Source organism: Ammodytes marinus (assembly GCF_949987685.1).
Source record: "Ammodytes marinus genome assembly, chromosome: 14".
Taxonomy (NCBI): domain Eukaryota; kingdom Metazoa; phylum Chordata; class Actinopteri; order Uranoscopiformes; family Ammodytidae; genus Ammodytes; species Ammodytes marinus.
In genome coordinates, this window is record NC_137218.1 from 20,582,423 (window position 1) to 20,604,374 (window position 21,952).

At 41.5% G+C, this 21,952-nt stretch overlaps 1 protein-coding gene across 1 annotated transcript in view; it reads right to left on the minus strand.

Moving 5' to 3' along the window:
* The window catches only part of LOC307261038 (roundabout homolog 2-like), a gene marked incomplete at its 3' end in the record, with an annotated part of 92,473 nt that overhangs the window by 29,236 nt on the left and 41,285 nt on the right, over positions 1 to 21,952 (minus strand). The window contains exons 3-14 of the mRNA XM_080041475.1: positions 15,888 to 16,045; positions 15,634 to 15,754; positions 14,972 to 15,110; positions 12,463 to 12,599; positions 10,876 to 10,887; positions 10,023 to 10,147; positions 8,656 to 8,827; positions 4,193 to 4,398; positions 2,373 to 2,454; positions 2,078 to 2,243; positions 1,014 to 1,180; positions 801 to 922 (exon numbers count right to left, since the gene is read on the minus strand). Of these exons, the coding sequence (XP_079897601.1) occupies positions 801 to 922; positions 1,014 to 1,180; positions 2,078 to 2,243; positions 2,373 to 2,454; positions 4,193 to 4,398; positions 8,656 to 8,827; positions 10,023 to 10,147; positions 10,876 to 10,887; positions 12,463 to 12,599; positions 14,972 to 15,110; positions 15,634 to 15,754; positions 15,888 to 16,045 (1,607 nt within the window). The remainder of the gene's footprint in view (positions 1 to 800; positions 923 to 1,013; positions 1,181 to 2,077; positions 2,244 to 2,372; positions 2,455 to 4,192; positions 4,399 to 8,655; positions 8,828 to 10,022; positions 10,148 to 10,875; positions 10,888 to 12,462; positions 12,600 to 14,971; positions 15,111 to 15,633; positions 15,755 to 15,887; positions 16,046 to 21,952) is intronic.

Sequence of the window (21,952 nt, forward strand, 5' to 3'; positions counted from 1 at the left end):
CTTATGGTGACAACTAGGCCGCTATACAAATGACACCATGTCAAGCACCTATGTTTTGTCATCTGAAATTGAGCAGAGTAACAGATAGTCCAATTAAAGTTGACTGCAATATGAAATCCAAAATGGAAAATGTCCATTTTTGTGAGAATGTTCCCAAAGGACATTCCTAGACAAAATCCAAGTGTTCCCACAACTTTAATATAGAAACTTTTGACATGACATTGGATAACGAATGGTGCTTCTTTCCACACAAATGGTGCCTGGTCTAATAGCGTACGGGGATCCACTCAGATTGGCCACAGACTCAGGGTTTATCCTGTCACTGTGTCACTTTTCAAGCCGAATTACAGTACATGGTTGTCGCACTGACAAGCATGAAATAGCAGAGTATAGTGTAAGCCCATCCTAGGTGTGTCATTAACCTACAGAGGCAGGCAATAGGGACACCTTGCTCACAGACAGAAATAACATTTCCCAGATAAAAGGCATGGCTGCAAACTGCCTTCCAGAAGTGACACATGTAGCAGCTAATGGTGATGTATTTTTCCTAAATTGAAACTTTACTCTTGATTCCTGCATCACCTGAAACCGTTCTAAATAGACGGAGCACCTGCTGTTCTGGCTGTGAATGTGTAGCTGTCTGTGTGTGTGTTTGCCATCTAATCCAAAAACATAGCGACATGCCCAAATATAAAGTTCTCAAACAGGCTTAGGCAAGATTTGTTTTGCTGCTCTGAATGCAGAAAAAGGCAAACCTACTATACATCGGCATTACATTTTCAAAAGTTACAAATACTCACAGTCCATGTGACCTGCACGGAGGTGGAGCTAAGGACCACAGGGTTGTGCATGCTGACCACCACATCCCCCAACTCCTTCTGCACTCGACGGTGGTCCACTCCCTGTGCAGTGGGACTAATGTCTGGGGGAAAGAAAAAGACATTCAGGCTTGTAATAGTGGAAAAGCATTGATAACTGAGAATCCATTCAAATCCATTGTTATATTTCTGTACCTTGAGTGCGGACAGGCTCAGACATGGGGCTGGGGTCACCGAGCCCCTGATCATTGACTGCCCTGATGATGAACAGGTAGACAGTGTTGGGTCGTAGGTCCTTCACCGTGAACTCGGGGGTCTTCACATGGTCTGCTGCCGTCTGCCAGCTGTTACTCACCGACTGACTGTAGAAAGAACGTCATTTAAAGGTGCAGTCAGCAATTTTGAAGCATGCTTGTTGCTGTCAAAATGTGGGGTCAAAATCAGTGAATATCTCCTCACGATCCGCTGTGTACATACTGTGAGTGCTGAAAAAAGAACCCAGTTTTCAAACACAGCCTAGGCTATGTAAACTGGCATGTTGCTAGCTATATTTGTCCCCCCTTGTCTACATATGCTTTGTTTACATACCAGTTTAGTTTACACAGATGTTGTATTAACACCGGATTTCTTTTCAGCGCAAACACAGGCGGTGAGGTAGCGGATGGCGAGGAGATAGTCACTGATTTTGACAAAAAGTGATTTTCTAAACATGGTGTTCCCCAGAATCACTGACTCCACCTTTAAATCCCAAATGATTTATGGAGAATCTTTTCATCACTTTAGAGGAGATCTATAGCTCAGAGCAAAGCATAGCTGGAGCAAACACAGCAAATAACATGCCATAGTCACTTGTGTAATCTTTTGGAAAAACTGTCCTGCCATCATCAAAAAGAGCAATAAGTGTAACAATCACGAGACAAGCTACGCCTCTGAAGTGCTATTCTTTCAGTCGACTGTTTTGAAAGAAAAGAAAAAAAATTGATTTTTTCCTGTGCCAATCATTTTCCGCTTGAAGTGCACTTTCATGTGCCAAACAATTAGCAATTCAAATGTAAATACCGGAACATGTTGCACTCTTGAAGTGAAATGAATTGTAAAAAAAAATCTTTGTAAAAGTCAAAAAAGCCATCCGGAATATTTGACTTGACTTTGCCCCGGCTTGATTGAATACCCTAGAAAAAAAAACACCCCACATCTGTTACTATTGGGGGGGGGGGGGGTCACTAAATGTAGCTGGAGGCCACAGGTCACAGACATACCCGAAGGCCTCGATGACATAGGAGGACACTGGGGAGCCCGCCTCCGGCCCCGGTTCCCATGACAACGAGATACTGCTCTTGGTAACGTCGGTGACCTCTGGCTTAGAGGGCGGCCCTGGGAGAGCCGTCGCATTGTGAGACATGAAGTCCACCAGGTCGGTGGAGTCTGACAAAAAAAAGGAGGAGGAAATAAAAGAGAGACAGAATGAAAAGGAATGAAAAGCCCATTAAACTAATCTTATGCTAAACATGCATAGAATTGTGTTGAATTTTTCATATGTCCACTGAAGCAGACCTCTGACGTCCAAGTAGGCACTCCATGATGTTTCTCCACTGGAGCTGCTAGCGACGCAGGTGTACAACCCCGAGTCAGACAGCTGAGGAAGACAGATTATAGTGTTAAGGTGAAAACAAGCTTCAGTCAAAGGTGTGTATCTGGAGATTGCTTGTTGTCAAAATCAAATGTATGTCAAAATCAGTGAATATCCTACCTATCTGGACTGTGTATGCACTATGTAAGCAACGGTTCCCCACCATAGCTAGCAAGATGCCTGTTTACAGAGCCTAGGCTGAGTAATAACACTGGATCTTATTTCAACGCACACAGGTTGCGTATTGTGAAGAGATATTTACTGATTTTGACAAAAAGTGGTTTCGACAACAAGCATTCTCCAAAATGGCTGACTCCACCTTTGAGTCCTAACCATACCGTCTATGCTTGTAACAAATTTCAACACTAAAATACCAAAGAGTTAGTTGAAGCTGTCTGTAGCTGACCTGTAAAGATTTTCTCCGCTCACCCAAATCACAAAAAATCACGGCTTTGGAAAGTGATCTGTGGGTGTATTCGACCATATCCAAAAAAGCCATTGTAACAAACGATCCCTGATGGTTTCTACACACTCTTATCTCACTCTGGGCTTCAGGAGGACGGTTCACAGCTCGAAGTACAGTAGAAATGCATTAACCTCCACTGGCCTGCATTTGGCTCCAGAAAAGCCGTTGAGTGGATGAGAGGAAACTTTTAACACGGGCCAATGAAAAAAAACTGGGCCCAGTAAGAGCTCACATTAATTTTCTTAATTGATTTCTTCCAATAATAGTCACCATCCCCTCCATTCCCAGAACCATCAACATTATCATCGTATGTGCTGACACAGGGATATAAGTGATACGACAATCTATTTCATATTGGCAAACGCCTTAGGAGCGACTGACAACCATGGCTATCTCCCTCAGGAGAGCGAGAGTGACACACGGAGAGCACTCCGGCAGGACACTGTATATTGCAAGTCCATGTCCTTGAGTCCTTGGGTCTTACTGCAGCCTTAGAGATTCAGGCTAAATAGCAGCATTTAACAACTTATAAAAAATCAATAGTGCCTATTCATCTTTTAAAAGCAACCTGACTGCACTTGTCCAGTTGAATTACATTCAGCTGACATCAGCCGGCAGATGAGAGAATTTCTCTTTCATGGTCGTTCGCATGAAATAGAAGAATAAGTGCATGTCTATGTCTAGTATGTCTGTTTTTTTGTGTAGGAAAATGTATTTTTTTTCTCTCCACAACCGTTCTTATTGACAGGTTAGCAAAACAAGTCATTGCTGTAGAATTAGTACTGAGTGGACGTGAGCTTCTCATTGAAGGAGAAACATTGTATTGCACTGTTTTCATAGAATGTAAGCAGAAATTGTGGAATGTTTGAACAGTGTGGTTATTTGTATGCACACATCTACCGGAGATTCAACTGACATGACGCTGAGTAGAACAGTTTGAGGGCAAAACATTCTCTCAAAGATTAATTAACAATCCTTTGATTTTGCTAATTATTCCTGAGGATCCCCTGATAAAAGCAATGCGTGAAAGTGAAAGTTGATTGCCGCAGTTGCCTGCACTGTTCCAATTCAGGTAAAGCAAAAATAAGGGAAGGGAATCTTGGCCATTATACCTTATCAAATCAGGATGATAGCTGTCATACAGTTTAACCGAGGATAGCTTAACAGATACTTTGTCATCATTGATTACAACTTCATATTGTTTGTGCCACATGTGGAATGCTACGTGCTAACTCCTATGTATATTCATCTCTCTGCAATGCACTTCACGTTACCCACCTTAGTACTCTGGATCTGAAGGCTTCCATGCTCCAGCAGTGAAAACCGTGGGTCTTTTCCAAGCAAACTGGCCCCATTCTTCTGCCAGGTGACTGTCGGCTCTGGGTCGCCCGATGCCAGACAACCTAGCAGAGACACACCTCCCAACGCCTGCGTCTGGTTGGACGGGCCCTGCCGGATGATGGGTGGTGGGCGGTCCTTCAGGGCTAAGGATAATAATCAGGGAAAAACAGGGAACCAATATTTGAATGCCTTTCCCGAGCACTGTAATTATGATGTCATGATCGTGGCATGTAACCAAATGACTCTCTTTTTATAGCGGGTTAGATTTTTTCCTGATTTGCCCGAGAAGAGAAAAACAGGGGTGACATGACCTTATCACAAGGTGTTAATTTGTGATTGCGGTAATTGCATAAGTGGTTGCAGGCACAAGATGGTAGGGTTCAATCTGTCGGATTTGTTGTGGGGAAAAGTGACTGTTTTGTGAGCCTTTTTCCACACTATAGGACAGTGTGCTCGTGGCACTGCATCACACCTTTGAGCTTTAATTACTAGGTGAGGATTAACGAGGCTTCACCCCTGGTGCTAATTACCATACCTTCTTTATAACACCTCTCAACACTTTCATGCCTGTCCTCTCTCTTCCTGCTCATGGTAGCACCTCCTCCTCCTTTAGGCATCTTTGCCCCCACCACACACACACACACACACACACACACAGACACAGACACACACACACACACACACACACACACACGCACACACACACACACACGCGCACACACACACACACACACACACACACACACACACACACACACACACACAAAACTAAACTAAACTAAACTCTAAATTAGCATGCCGAGCAGAACAACAATTCATCTCTTTTAAGGCTTTTTAAAGCATGTTGTTCCATCCAGTGAATGGCCCCCTGCACTCTGCAACAGTAATTTCTGGAGTGTCGAAGCTTTCTAGGCCTTGTTGTAACTACCATCTCCTGTTCCAATTTCCTCACTGCTGCTCTCCACTGTTATCACGTCTGCCTCCGTTTTCGCACAAGTGTTTACAGCACGTTTCTTCTGCCTTAGCTCCCATCACACCTCCTTCAACACAATGAGGAACACGGCAATTCAAGCAGAATAGGAAGACAGAAATTAGGTATAGTAGGTGAAGGGACAGTGAGCAGAGTAGAGCAACTTGTGGTATGCCAGTTTATTTAGAGGTTTGCATTGATGTAGCATTATAAACCATCAGCTATATGTGTTGATACAAATGTAATTGATATGTTAAAGTGTTGTGAAGAAATTGCTTTACGAATCAGTTTTACATAGGGAACTGTAGTTGACTTCATAGAGTAGTCTTCATACTAGCAGAAGAAAATCTAACATTGATTTCTCAGGAAAACATATCATCTACTGCACAGCAAGGTATCAATACCCACGGTGATTTGAACGCAAACAACAACATATTGTATATTGCAATATTACAGTCCCTAATTTAGTTGTGGCCCTGTTTGAAATGCAATCTCACAGTCCACTACTTTAGTGACAAAGGCAATAATAAAATTGTGCATGTGTTTTTCGAAATTAGTTATATACCAGAGACCAATCGGGCGGTAAAATAAACACAATTGTTTTTACAGCACATTTGCAGATATAGGGTTGACTTAATTACTTGTTGTATCCCTGTTACTGAGTGAATGTTGATCATCAAAACATTGGCTGGATGAGTGTATCTAATCCGAGCATTGATTTTCGACTGATACCACTAATACTGCTACACTATTGCTCCGACACTAGAGTTGAAAAGCTAACTTTCGATGTCCTGGTTTGTACTCATTGATCAAACGTCACGCCAGCGGCCACTTCAGCCTCCAAGCATCCACTGTGTCAGATTGAAGTGATACCACACTACGCTAAAATCAATCTAGTATTAAACACTCTACCCCCTGTAGGCTTGAAAAATGGATTTAAAAATAAAAAAAAGTGTAGCTTGCGTGTGCCTGGATGGCAGCGCCTGTGGTCAGCTTGGATTCGGGGCATTTACAATGGATACAAAAGGTGACCCAGTTTCACCGCCGAAGAAAATTGTCAAACCACTTCTCCAGCAAATCTATCGATGTCTAGTTGGCTTTTAGCAGTTTTCAGCGTACAATGGCCAAACAAAAGGCCTCTGTTTGAATCCTCACACTTCTGTTTAAATTCTTACTCTTTCTCAGTTTACAAGATTGTCTATGCAGGGGTTGATGTGTGCATTAAAGGTAACATATTATGCTTATTTCTAGGTTCAGAATTATAATATATATCTTGCAGAAACTGTTGTCATGGTGAAGTGTGCAAACACTCTATATATGTGTCACAGTGTCAATGCTAAATATCTTTTCAACCTCTGTCTGAAACGCTCCGTTTTAGAGCTTGTCTCTAAGACCCGCCTTCCAAAAAGCCCAGTCTGCTCTGATTGGCCAGACCATCGTAAGGGGCACAGGCACTGCCCACCAGCTCATAAGTTAGGTTGGTAAGGAAGGGGGTGACATTTTCTGGTCGGGACGTCATAACAGGGAGAAAATCTGACTGGGGTTTTTGAGAACAGGTTTTCATAAGGTTGGAGGTGGAGAAAAAGAGAGAGGGTTGTTTTTCCTCATACTTCAGGAGTCTCTAGAAACACCGGACCCATATTAATGTGGAACAACAATGTAAAACTTTGGCATATAAGGTGAGCTTTAAAGCTCACTAGAAGCACTATAGCTCCGCCTTTATGTTGCTTTACCGTCACGCTCTCAAGTCAAGTAAATGGATAATTGAACATCCAAGGCAACGCCCAGGGTAGAACACAAGTCTATATTTGAACCCATAGGAAGTTTCTTTTGGACGCCCCTAATCTTAAGTATAACAGCACTGCGGAAGCTTCTAATACTACTTATACCACTTTGTTATATAGGAAGCCTTTGTTTACAACCATCAATCAAGTGCAATTTTCGCATCGCCCGAGCTCTACGGCGAACATTGTGATATTGATCCATCTACTCTGGGTGACAGGACAGGAGTCATTTCCTCTCCAAAAAAACACTTCCAACAGATGTTAATTTAATAATGTGTGGGAGGAAAAAGCCAAGAAACAAATGGGAGAAGGACATAAACAGCTCCCGGCTGGCAGCGGCCCTGCACTTAATGCTGACATTAAAGCTCTGTCAAAAAAAGAAAGTGTAAAGTGTCTCTCCATCAAGGAGACAGGTTTTATTTTACACAGTTTCAGCCTTTTTTCGGACCATTCAAGTGAGGTGATAATGAAGGGGAGGATTGTGGGTGACTGGCTTTCAGAACACAAAGATGCATCTTCTTCGCCCATGTGAGTGTGGGCGTGCAAATAGCATCCCATATACTGTTAGTCAATCTTTCATTACATTTGCACAATGCTGCAGGTGTATGTGTGTTTTTGTAAAAAATTTCAAAGCCAAGTATGGATCCCAATGAGAAATGCCATCAACATGGAATGCAGAAAACTAATTGACAAGGCTCCAAAATTATAATGCATGGATTTAGTATGCTTCGCCAGATGGAGTATTTAAGTAGAATGTGTCTGATTTTAAAATAATATACGAGAAGAACATCAAGAAAAGGTTGGCTGTCAAGACATCCAGATACTTGAAAGTCTGCAGATACTCCTGAAAATAAATCATACTATGAGTATATGTACACCGTAATTACAAAACTGTTGTCATTATAAGTTCACCTTGTCAATGTTTTACACGTTATTTAAATCAGAAAAGCAGTGCTGTTACTTTCATCTAAAAGTTATTTGTAGAAATTCCTCTTGATTATATCGTGGGAGGAAAAAAGGTAATAGCTTTAAGTTGTTCAAATTACCTGGGTATTGAGCCATGCAAACAAGCCATGTGTTTTGGCTGCTACTACTAACTGTGCACGCAACTCCCTGATGCATAATGTACCTAACAGGGTAACAATAGAATGAAAGTACAACATAATTAAACATAATTGTTATCAGCACATGTTGGTGCTGTTAAATCACACAACAAGAAATAAAAAGTAGGTATTTGTATTTGTCTACTATTAAGATAAACCATATCCATGTGTGTGTGTGTGTGTGTTCTTGTACAGGCATCTTTTTGAGGACCAATATCAGCTTTTGACCATCGCAGTGAGGACATTTTTGTAAAATTAGGAAATTAAGCCTGGTCCTCACTTTTTCAAAGGCCTGTTTTGGGGATAAGACTTGGTTTCAAGGTTCATGTTAGAATGAATTTGGGGTTAGTGGAAGGGTTATGTGTAGGCGTTTAGTTGTGACGGTTGAGGTTAGGGTAAGGGGCTAGGGAATGCATTATGTCAATAAGTGTCCTCACAAAGATATAAATACAAGGATGTGTGTGTGTGTGTGTGTGTGTGTGTGTGTGTGTGTGTGTGTGTGTGTGTGTATTTGTGTGTGATTGTGTGTGTATCGAGCCTTACCGTCTGCTACTTCAAGCTGGGCCTTGGCCATGATACTGCCTGCTACAGTGAGGGCTTGGCAGATATAATAGCCCGCATCAGAGCGCTGCACAGATGAAATGGTCAGCTCTCCATTCACGGACACAGAAACCCGGCTATCTCCCTGTGTCGGCTGGCTGGGGAACAGAAGATCCTACAGGGAGGGAAAGTGGGTCGTAAAATGGACAAAGTGGGATGAAAAACCTTTCTAGTTCACCCAAAGGTACACAATCCATTTTAATGGATCCACCTTTGAAGAAGACTATTTTTTTACCTTTACTTTCTAATTGACATTCATATATTTTTAATACATTCCAAGCCATCTTCTCCTGCCTCTTTTTTCTCTATAAATAGATCACAGGAACTGTTATTTCCCATATCCTACACATCGACAGTAGCTCTCTTGGTAGAATTCAGAAAACAATGTCAAATTGATTGACTCTATAATAGTTAAAAAAATCAGATCTTTCCGACAAGGTTTATTAGACTCATCCAGGTTGTCCCGCATGGATCAATTTATGGATTTTCTTTTCTTCTTCTTTTCTGAAGATACATGTTAGCTCATGGTCACATAATAGTCAGGCACATTAACATATTTTTATTTGAAGCAGACAATGATGTTTCTGTCACTGATATTTAGTTAAACCATCTTAAATGAGTGTTGATTGTCTGAACATTTTCTCAACGGGGAAAGACTGACATTTCAAATCTTTGTCCCAATGACTTTAATGAAAACACTGTTGTACTCAAGATACACTATGCCTCCAACGTGCTTACATATTCCATTATGTACAATTCAGTTAGGGAAAGTGGGTCAGTGTCTCCTTTACCACACGGTTCTGAATGGCAGTTTACCCCCAGAGTGATAATAACCCAGCTGCTGTAATAACCTGCAGTCATGGTGCTGAAATTGAGGCATCAGCGTAGTCCGCTTTTTCTGCACCCCAAGCAGACAAGCTGATGGGCAGGAAAGGACATTAGCCTGCTTTCATTAGGGTCTAATGACTCTTAATGCAGCACATGACATTGTTTCTAGCGCAGTGAAATTGGCCAGTCAGACTGGTGTAGATTGATGATAAATGACCACTTCATTATCTGCATGTGGAGCAGAACCACACTCGGCTATAATCCTTTTAGTCAGATCCTTGGCCATTTTTTATTTTAGGATATATATTTCAGATAAGTAACCCCGGATGCTATGTCAGAATGCATTTCTGAAAGGCAAGGTGAGCCTGAAAGAAGAATCATTGCTTCCCAATCATAATGCACGGATAAAGATATTGTCATTTAAGTTTGATAAACTTTACACAGAAATTAGTACATTTAGTCAAATAAATCAGTCCCCTCACCTGGCTGCCCTCTCGTTGCCAGAAGACAGTGGGCTGAGGTTTCCCCCTGGTCTCGCAGGGGAAAGTAGCCGTTCGGCCCTGCGCCACAATCTGGTCACGGGGTCGCACCACAAACTGGGGCGCCTCTAAAGGTTGAAGGTGAAATAAACCATAACACAATGGCAGAAAAATTTGCACACACTTCCAATTACATGTTACAGGAGAACTATTCTAAAAAAGGAAAATGATTAGACTGAAGGTTCAGCTGCCATCTAAAAGGTCCATGCACTAGGTGTTTGGTATTGGTTCACAAACTGTATCTACAAAATCACACAAGCCATTTATCCAGCTGCCACAACATCTGAATGAATGACATCGGCTAAATAAAGGTGGAGTCAGTGATTCTGGAGAATGCTTGTTGTGTATACTTTTTTGGGTCAAAATCAGTGAATATCTCCTCACAATCGGCTACTTGTGCACACACAGTAGTACGGACAAGTAGTGGATTGTGAGGAGATGTTCACAGATTTTAACAAAAAGTGATATTGACAACAAGCATCCTCTAGAATCGCGTACTCCACCTTCAACAAGGTGCCTTTAGCGTATTGTCTACTCAAGTTTTTAAACTCAATCAAATCAACAATACTGTAAGTGGACCCCCATGTTGAAAAAAAGTGAAAATCCACGGATCAAATCAAATTAACTTCTACGGGAGGTCAGGGGTTGATAGAAACAATGTAGATATGCATTTCCAATATATTATTGTGATGAATGTGTTTGTGGAATGCCACAAGCTGTACATGCATACTTGTGAGTGATCCAAAAAAAACTGAAAAAAAGCAGCGCATGCACAATGGGATCAGCTCTTACTTACCAACGGGGCGAGCTGGTGACACAACAATGGTGCGGGTGAGATGCGCACACAACACAGAGAGAGAAGGAGAGCAGAGAAGTAGGACAGAAGGGACATACAAAAGAAAAAAGAATGAAAATCAGAAATGAATGAGATGGGGTTTGGTTTCCATCCATGAAGCTCAGGGCGGGGGAGTAGGGAGGAGCTCAGTCACCTAAAGCAGGTGATGGAATGATGGGCCTCAAGGAAATAGTACCTTGGCAACAAAAGGGGGAATGGTAACAAATGCCAAAAGCCACCACCCGAGCAAATTGTTTAGCTTATGTCACGGGAATAACACATTCATACAGTTAACAGATCTGCTTGTATATTAAAGGTGGAATCAGCGATTCTGGACAACGCTTGTTGTCAAAATCAGTTAATATCTCCTCACAATCCGCTACCTGTCAGTATGCACGTGTGTCCACTGAATAAATGTCCTTGGTTATCACAAAGCCTAGGCTCTGTAAACAGGTATTTCAGTATGGACTGGTAGCGGATTGTGAGGAGATATTTCACTGATTTTGACAAAAAGTGATTTTGACAACATGCGTTCTCCAGAATCACTGACTCCACCTATATGATGCATATAAAACTGACCTTTTACAAGGGCAGGGTTAGAATAGATTATATTGATTAAACGGCAAATTACTGTATTTACGAAATTAAAATCATCGACATCTGGCTGACTCTCATGAATACCTTTTGTTGAACCTATCAACTCAATAACTGACTTCAATCGGTAAAAAATAAACAAAAATGTATAATGAACATAATCTTCAGTAATCAGTAATCTTCTCTGTATGGAAAAATATGATCTGTTTTGACTCACTATGAATGTCTTATAATATTTTACACAATCACAAGCAAACATGTGGCTTGACATGAGGTATTTATGGCTCAAAATTTGCCTCGTTTTTGGCTCCAACACCAATCTTAAGATTGCGTCTGGAAATATTTTCATGGTATGAGACAATCCATGCATGAGTAATGGGGACAAGAATACTGTAGCATTCCAATTCATAGAATAGAATAAAGAAGGAATGAACGGAAGGAACTGTGATGTACAGTATGTATGAGGATGTATGAAGTATTCATCCCAGGGTAAAATAAGTGTGTTGGTTCCGAGTCAACTATTACTTATCTCATCTTTATCTAATTTATGTGAACAATGTTTTCACAGAGCAGAGGGGATATGCCTTGCCATATAGCAATATTGTTTTTTGTATTTTCACAATATCAACCATTTACTATTAAATGGATCTCCTCCCATTGATATGGTGTAAACACTGCACTGAGTGGGTGAGTGGATAGAGAATGGGCCCCCCAGGAGAAATCATAACACTTCACTTAAGGCTGGTTGGGTTTGTTCATATCTGGAGCCTAGCTGGAGATCTGAAACAATCAACTACACGGGCCCCGCTATATGAAAGAAAAGCTGAGGGCCTTTCAGCAGGGGGGCAATAACGCTCGTAAAGTGGGTAATAAAGGACTGATTGTCCTGTGGCCTGCTTTGGGAGATACAAACAGAAAAAAAATGGGTTATGAGTTTTGCTGCGAGTTACCCACCTCTGATGGTCAGGTAGGCCGTGGACTCCAGTTTACCCACACGGTTCTCCGCTAGGCAGGCGAAAGTTCCCTGGTCACTGACTGACGCTTTCTTTATCCTCAGCACAAAGTCCTCTTTTTCATATCGGATATCGTACCTGGAGACAGATAGGAGTCACGTGACATCCAGTCAGCTTGAGTTCATAACACCGCATCAATAACAATAATCAAAATGATGATTTCAATGAAGTAACGCTGGAATTGAATTAAAGGTTTTTTTTCTTAAACTTGTTTTGATGCTTCGGATGAGAGCTTTCATAAAAGGTTGTGTCAATTTTTTTTTGTAGAATAAAGACAGACTTTCTAAGGCAATTAAGACTCCCCGCTGCACACACACACACTCAGCTACAGAGGCAGAAGAAAAGGAGGGGGAGCAATTATGCTGAGATGAAGGCATGGCAAAATGAAAGGTGCTTTCAGCTGGAACCCCTGGCTTTTCCACTATTTCAATATTTATAAAGATGAGCCACCCACTGTGGTGTGTGGACTGTGCAATATGCTATACAATGCGTGTTCGTGCGTGCATGTGTGTGTTTGTGGGAGAGAGAGCAAGCAAAATAGAGGGAGACAGAGACTCGGGGAGAGAGATAGACAAACAGTCTGGGAGTAAGGGAGTGGCACGGTCTGACAAACCGGATTTGATGAATGAGCCGAGCGGTAAGAGATGACTAATTCATAGAAATGTTCCATGCATCAGTGTGTATCCACCAAGAGCCGCAAACTGCAAGGCGGCACTGGCACAGTTGAGAGAAACATCTCAGCTACCAGAGTTTGGATAAGCTCCTCATAGGGTCTACAGAAAGAATGTGTATGCTAGAGGGAGCAAGAAGTCAGGCCCTCTTCCTCTCTAGGGTCCCCTTTGGCATGAGAGATCCTGTGAAATTGTCAAGCCAGCCATACTGATGCGGAGATAGGAAGACAAGTCAGGCAGAGAAATGGCATGAGGGGGTGAGAAAAAGTCACATCTGAAATAGATGTTGCAAAAGGGGTGTGGGCAGAATATTGATGGGGGTGGGAGGTGTGTGTGGGGGGGGGGGGCTCTGTCCAGAGTGAGTGTGCTCTGCTGAGGAGGACTCCACTCCATTCACAGCATATCTCTGACCCAGATAGCAGACTTCCCAGGAGGCCGAGGGGTTTCAGAGAAGAATGAAAGAAGTGCAAGGATGGAGGAAGTGAGGCGAGGCACAGGTTTGAAAAGTAGGACATGTTTGGAGAGTCAAGGGGTGCTGAGGTATAGAGGGGAGGGACAACAGGCAGGTATAAAGGCAGACGGACCGCCAGACAGAGAGACAGGCAGTTATATTATAATCCAGCCCACATCTTATTCTAACAGCATGACACACCAACTAGGGAACATTTCTGTTTTCATATAGAAGCTGTTGGTTAAATGTGTTAGCCTGGTTAGCGAGACCAGACTGATCTCACAAGATTCACTTTGTTTTTGCTCCCGCAGATCAGTCAGGACTTTCTCCAATATCCCTGGGAAGGGGCCAGTCACAAAATGATTGAGCCAATCAGTGCCTGCGTTCGGATCTAATGTTGCCCATTGGTTAACAAAGTTATCAATCTATCTTGCCATGCTATTAACTTGTATAAAAAATAAATAAATAAAAAATGTACTTGTATCACACGTAAATGTCGCTCTATGTAAAGGGGGAGACATTTTTAATAGAAGCCCACATTTAGCTGAAACTGCTGTATTTGATTTACTTACTACGCCTGATTTACTTGATAGCAATTCAAATAGTAATTGAATGCATATCCGAGAACATAATCTATAATTAGTTTTAGCTGCCAAATGTACATCAGTCAAAAAGCAGGAACACAGTTCAGAGCCATGACTTAACCGTAGATTATGAAAAAATATGGAAAGGCACTGTTTCAGATTTCTGCAATGCCTTACATAAAGACTACTAAAAAACCCAGCGAAGAAATTAAAAGGTTTTGATGGATGGCTAGATTGCATAATGAGACATGGTGTAATTAAAAGCATAAAGCGCTGAGCAGTAACTATTAAGACCCACATGAAAGGCCAATAACGTCTTAAAAAAGTAAGTGTTCTATTGGGGATTGGATTGCAATTAATGTGTGCTCATGCTGTGGGTGAACCAAACCGCAGGGACATCTTACAGTATGATGCTATCCAATGCAACAGCATCACAAGCTAACACACACACACACACACACACAGAAAATAAATTGTCAAAAGTAATCAATAGATAGACTTTCAGCTCAGTACTTAAAACAGCAAATAATGAGATTCAGCTCATGAATTATTTTTCACCACACTGATGAAAACCTTCCTTGAGCAAAATGTGGAATCTTTTTTTTTTCTTCTAGTGGGACTCATTAGCTGGGCTTCAACAGTTATCTATTATGACTTTTATTGCATAAATATACGCACGCAGAAACACATGCAGACACAGACATATGCACCACACACACACACACACACACATATCTCGCTCACCTGCCGCGGGGAATATCCACATCCTCCTTTTTCCAGCGCAGTGTGGGCGCTGGGTCACCGTGGACCTGACACCTGAACTCTACACTCTCATCAACTAAGACCACCTGGTTCACGGGCCGCTGAACAAACACTGGTCTCTCTAGATGTGGGCAGAAGACATAAAATAAGTGTTCAAATATAGGTTTGACTGATAGGTTAACATTCTCCCTGCGTTCCAATTCCAAATACTTTCTGCTATTTAGCATGGTAGAAAAAAAGATTTGGAATGTCTGACTTGTGGTCAGATTTAGTATGCTTAAAAATAATGTCCCGATTGTATGCCAACTGCCGCTGCATTAGATTATTTTTATTGTCAGATGTAGTATGTAGAATAGAAAAAAGAAAAGAGTATGCAATTTGGAACGCAGCCTCTATGTGCAAGTGCAAATACCTGAAGAAAAAAAGTAATGCTTAAAGGTGCAGTCAGCATTTTCGGACAACACTATCCGATACCAGTCCGTACTGTGTGTGAGCTGAATCGAAACTGGTGTTAATGCACAGCCTAGGCTCCGTAAACGGGCGTGTAAACAAAGGGTATGTATAAAACCCTTCTCCAGAATCGCTGACTCCACCTTTAATAATTGTTTCGAACCAGGTGAAACAGTGTATGCCAAACTTCTTACCAAACACTGACAGCTGAGCCTTTTCGCTTTCTCTCTCTCCGACCATGTTAGCCGCCACGCACACATATATCCCCACGTCAGACTTCTTGGTGTTTGAGATGGTCAGCTTTCCTCCCCGGACCTGACAAAAAGAACATGTTATATATTAAAACATCGGTTCGATACGACGTGCTTCCACTGCAACACAGTTCCAGGTACATTTGAAAATGGAGCATAAGAGTATACATGTAGAAGGTATAGAGGGAGTAACACACCGTGATCCTTTCATCTTTGAGGTCCAGACGAGCTTTATCTTTCCTCCAGAAGGTGGTGGGTTCAGGATGCCCGCGGGGAGGCTGACACTCCAGACTGGCCGTCTCCCCGACCGACACCACCATGTCCACTGGGTTCTGTCTGAAGTCATCGCGCAGCACTGCAAGACACCATGCAGGGAGAAGGGGGCTTTGTTACTTAAACTGTAGCTCACTCACTTGATTAGTTTGAAGTTTCATCAGATTCCATTATGGGAACCAGATATTGGCTCTGAGGCTACAGCCGCCCCCTCGCCATACCGACCTCTGACACCGTTCTTTAATTTGAAAGTCCAAAGACAATTCTATCAAGTGGACAGCCTCGCAAGAATGAGCAATCTTCCAGTCTTTAATAATATAGCTGTACCCCTCCCCCCCCCCTCCTCCAGGGTGTTACAGGCTCATTCTTTGATCTCCGCAGATAAATGTTAGAAGGTGTAAATCCAGTTAGGATTTACAGCACAATATACACGGGTAAGAATAACTAGCAAGAAAAAAATGAAGGTCTAGAACAATAACTGAAAGATCAAGCATTAAAAATTAAAACAGCCCTATAGTGACTTCCAAAACAAACTTACAAAGCAAGAGTGTTGAATGGGGGGAAAATTACTACTGATACCGCTTTTAAGCCCATTACACACATTAAACACCAGTGTAAACCCACACTGTGGTTGCAGAAAAATTCAGGCCTGAGGCTTTTGCTTGAGTCCACTTTATAATAAGTCAATAATGCAACCATACTAGGTTCATCCTCTGGGGAGTATGAATGAGCTGAGTCCATTAAGGTTTCTTGTGTGCAAGCACAGTATTAGCAATAAAAATGTATTAATGCGCTAGAGGTAAACTCAGATGGTCGCCAAATCATTACCATTGATCCTCTGGGAACCTTGAATAGCCACGGAGAATGTTGCAACCAAATGTTAAATGCAATACCATAAGAGAGCTAATCTCAGTGTGAAAACATGAGTTTTAAGCTGAGTGAACACTTGTTTTCTTGCTGCCTAATAATGCTCATAAATCATTTTTATGGATATGTAGAATATTACATGTGCGCGTGAGAGTCATAAAAGTAAAGCAACTTGGATACAATATTTGCCATGTTTGGCAGAGGCCAATATTTTCTTCTGAAGCCTCAGATGAAAACAGCAGTGTGGCAGACACAGGGTGAGACCTTGGTTTCATAAAAAGAGGCTGCTGCTCACACACAAAATGGACCACGGATATTGACTGAATCAAACACTCATTCATGAGGCTTTACAAAATGACTAGAGAACAGGTGCAAGGTCTTCATTGACGACCAGGGCTAAAATGGTTTCAAAATATATCATTAAAGGCAGCACATGCCACTGTAGATGCTCCTGTTAGAGGGTTATACAGTAGTGTGCCCTACTAAAAAATAAATAGAAAGTTCTGCATACTTTTAGAGATGGGAAAATTCATAACTCTAAAATACAAAAAAAAAGCTTGACATTATGACAGCAACTTGAAAGACGAATGGTGATTATGCCAAAAACTGATTTTTTTTCTATTTATCTTGAACGTACACCTTACACATTAGAATTCCATTTGTGAGCTGTTTCATTTGGCATTCTGCCACTGTTGGACAAGCTTTTTAATGTATCCCTGGCAGTGATGTCTGTACTCGATTTTGTGGGATCAAAGGAGCAAGAACATCAAGAAGTGTCGAGCAATGCCTGCAAAAGCCATACTCATGGATTCTGAACAGAAGTTCTGTGAGATCTAGCTGCTGCTGAGTTAAAAGGTTACAGCTTCAAAACTTCCCAATTCTGTCACAACTGTTTTTTTCCGGAAAAGGAATACCAATTGAAAGGCTGCACAGCTTTAAGTTGGTTCAGGAATGACTGTACTAAAAGCCATCAATATAATTAAGCATATCAATAGAGATCATTATTTAAATTCCGGCAATCAATTGTGGCTGCTTTGCATCAACACCTCATATATTGCTAAATATTACATATACATATTTTATTTATAGTGTGTGTCTTGGGTGAAAACAATCTAGACACCGACATAAAATAAAATAATGCATGACTAATTAATAAGCATCTAACCTAAGTTAACCTCATTTTAATCTACACGTGCTGCATGTTGATAACAACAGTTAAATACATATCTAGGCCATTTTCTCTTTTTAATGAACCCATTCATACACAGTACACCAGCATGGTTGTCTGAGTTGTGACTGGTTTTCGAGGAAATGTCGTATGTAAATCAAATGCATGGTGCATAACTGAAATGAAGTTAGAAAAAAAAAATGGCTTGGCGTTCAGTTTGTTTTTCATCCTCGTTACAGCCGAAAGCTGTTCTGCTGATATACTGTAGCATGGATTCCAAGTCCCAGAGGACACCTCTAGTGAAAAAGAAAATCAGGAAGGAGCCAAAGGCCCTTTGGCCCAGCTGTCAATCACGTCCAGCGGAGCCGGAGTACATGAGTCTCAGTTGCAGACACTACTTTGGCACAGACATATGCCTTGCTGCCTGTCACATGTTGGTACACACCACGCTTTGTGACCCTTTGCATGGACAACAACATCACTGCACTCATCCACTATCACATTCACCTTCCTGTTCCTGTGTTGTCACAATAAAGATGCCTCTCTTAACAGCAACGCTTGTCACAGGACGGACTGTGAAACCAAGACGCACAGGAAAGACTGGACTGGATAGTTCCAAGACATGAAGTCAAATTCCAATAACACAAAAGAAAGACATATTATAGGTACTTTGTCATATTAAATGGTGCTGAGAGCTAGACATTAATGTACATGGACGGACTAAATCTAAAAAGACAACTTATGCTAATGAAGGAGATGAATAATAAAATGTGGTCTGCAAAAGGTATACTGTTAATAAGGTATGAGCCATTAGCCAGTATATCAACCTAATTCAAGTCCCAACATTCTTCATTTCCCTTAAACATTTTGCTTATTGTCGCAATTTCAGAGGGCACTTCCAGCTTGCATATAACACTAACATTACTAGAATAAATTGGGTTTTCATTTGTTTTATGATTGATGGTGTACATAATAAAACATGTCTGAATAAATTGGAAGTGAATAACTTATTATATACATTCTCTTGGTAATGGGCTACTGAAAATTTGAAAGGGTATGGGGGGGGGGGTGGGGGTCTTTGGTTTTGATTTATTCAATCCCGACATAACACAATACCCCACCGCAGTGACATCTCTGACTCTTCCCTTCCTGTTTTCTCTGCAGGTTTCTGTATTGTAGGTGCTGTGTGTGTCCATGAAAGCATGTGAGATATGTGTGGTGGGGGGTGGTGTTGTTCTAATCTATCGGTCTCAAATGTGGAGCCCCTGCGGGGGCAGCACCCATGTGTAGTCTGTTGTTGGGTGGTAATTATTTCAGACAGCGGGGCCGCCACCACCACTGCCTAATGTCGCCTGATTGAGTACTGCTCAATTATTCAAACAAACCATTTTGGGAGACTCACTCATTTCACCAGTTTGATTTATCAAATCAGAAGGAGAATGATTTGTAAATGGGTTTTCATTTCATGGCACAACGGGTGGTAGAAAAATATGTGACAAGGTGGAGGCATTTGAATGCAAATAACCATAGAGGGGACTCATTACGAACAGGGAGCAGGTTATTTGGTTGTTGTAATGTTTTAGATGTTAAGATTCCATCGCAGCATGGTGATTTCTCGAGATGCTCTTAAGCCAGAGGCATATAAGTCAATTTAATTTCACCATTCCACCGCATCACCAAATCCGCGAAGATCCCACTTGAAAGCGTGATGCATGCTGCTCAGCTCGCAAGCTCCCCCAAATGATTCAGTAGTTGAATATCTACTCCATTTGGTGACAAATACCACGTGGATTTACAGCAGCCTGTTTATTCCTTTTGCAGTGGGCGACGTTTCAAAACATTGCAGTGCATTTACCAGACGATGCCTTTATTGTCTTCTCTGGTACACTTAATGTCTTGTGCATCCATTAGGGCGTGCATCCGCTTACACTGCAGTGTCTCCCCTTTAAGGATGCAAGCCAGTGTTACTGTCTGAGTGGTATCGCATCACACAGTTATGGCAAGAAAAAATAAAGTAAAAATGCTTTGTGTTATGTTTGCAGTCTTGAATATCTGTAACACTGTTCACTGTCCCTAGAGTGGGAATCCTATTACTGACTTTGGCATTTTCTCTATTGCAACCACGAGGCTGAAATATATAGTTTGTTGGTTACATATAATTATTATTCGATACATTTTCGTGACTCAAAGGCAGAAAGGCTCAAGTTAAGTCTGTATACCTGGTAAACAGCTGTGTTTTAATGATAGCTCTAATGTGACTGTTTGAGCTTCATTGACATCAAGGTTAAGATTAGCAACAACCAGGATTCTTTATATTATTATTACATTATGTATCCGTATTATATTTCCTCCTCCAGTTTGTTGTCTAGTCTGTTATGTACAAGCCTCAATATGTGTACGAGTAAGTGCAATGTAACCAAATCAAAAAAAATAAATCCAAGACGCGAGATCCAATGTAATTAAGGAGTTGAATTGTCTTTGACCTATTCATTTAGCACTATAATTGAGTCAGTTCAGAACACAAACAAATTGAACCAAGACATCTATTCACTTCCTAACACAAAAAGGTGCAAATAAACAAGGTGTGACAGACAGATGGTGATAGGTGACACAATTGCATCCCAATTAAGTCGCGCAGCATTTGGTTTATTTGGTAGAGATCTGCTTGTTTGCTTGTGCATTTCCTGTACAAGCAGCCAGCTGGTGTAGTGGGAGAATATATCACCTCACACCTTACAGCTCCACTCAGAGTGAGAAATGCTTCGGAAGTTCTGTTCAGCAATACTAAAGAGGCAAAAAGAAACAGAATTGTTTATGAGTATAGGGGAAAGATGATGACACTAACATCTTAAAGCAGATGGCTCTTATCTCCATGCGGGAATCACAGCGGTACTGACGGAAATATGTGCTGTTTGAGGACAAAGCCTGCTACATAGCAGGTTTAAGCAGCAACCAGGTGGTGTTTTTTTCCTATACATTGTTAAATAGCTACTTTTTCCTCTGCATATGCAATTTGCCTGGACCTAATGTCAGATATGGTGCTGCTAAAATAACCATAACACTCTTGTACAGGTTTGTACAGTTAGTGATCCAGTGTCAGGAAATGCATTACAACAGCTGAGAAGATTTCTTGTGACAGTGGTGTGCTAAATTTTAGTTCTGAGTATGCTGAACATTCTTTTTGGACGCGATAGCCTGTAGGGATGTGTCGCTTTTCACAACAGCGGTCAAGGATGTCCCCACATCTGTCACATGCATGATACGCAAACTGACGCATGTACAAGCGTAAACAAAAAAAAAAACAGCTGCCCTGTTCTTATATCACAAACTTTGCTGATGACTGGAACATATCGTCCCCGTTCAAGGGGCAGACGCAGAAACAAAGACAGATATGCCGACACACAAACAGGGAGGGGGAGGGAGGGAAAAATTTAGAGTGGAGAGAGGCTATTTGCATTGGGGATTTTTTGAATAAATAAACAACTTAACATGTCTGTGCCCTGAAAAAGTCATCAGCAATCAGTCAGGACTAGGATCAGCGGGGAGATGAGGAGCGTTTACACAATGTCCCCCGAGGCCATGAGCCCGGCACAGACGTACATTACCTATTATAATGCTACACTCACAAAGGCAGGACACAGCAGGAGAAAATCAAGGCCCCGCTTTCCAAGGGAATAAAGTACCCAGCGAACAGAAAACATTTCAATTGAGAACATGTAATTTGGGTCTGGAAAATATATTTATAGAGACAAACATATGGACACATAATGAAAATTAGCATTGGTTTAGTAGAAAGAGGGAGGTGATTCAAGTCTCATTGTAATAAGAATACATTTTCCAACTTGATATTGTACTATTGACCCCTGCTCAAGTGTGTATGTATACAGTATATATACAGTATATGTATGTATGTACTGTACGTGTGGGTGACAATTTCCCTTATCTTATTCAAAC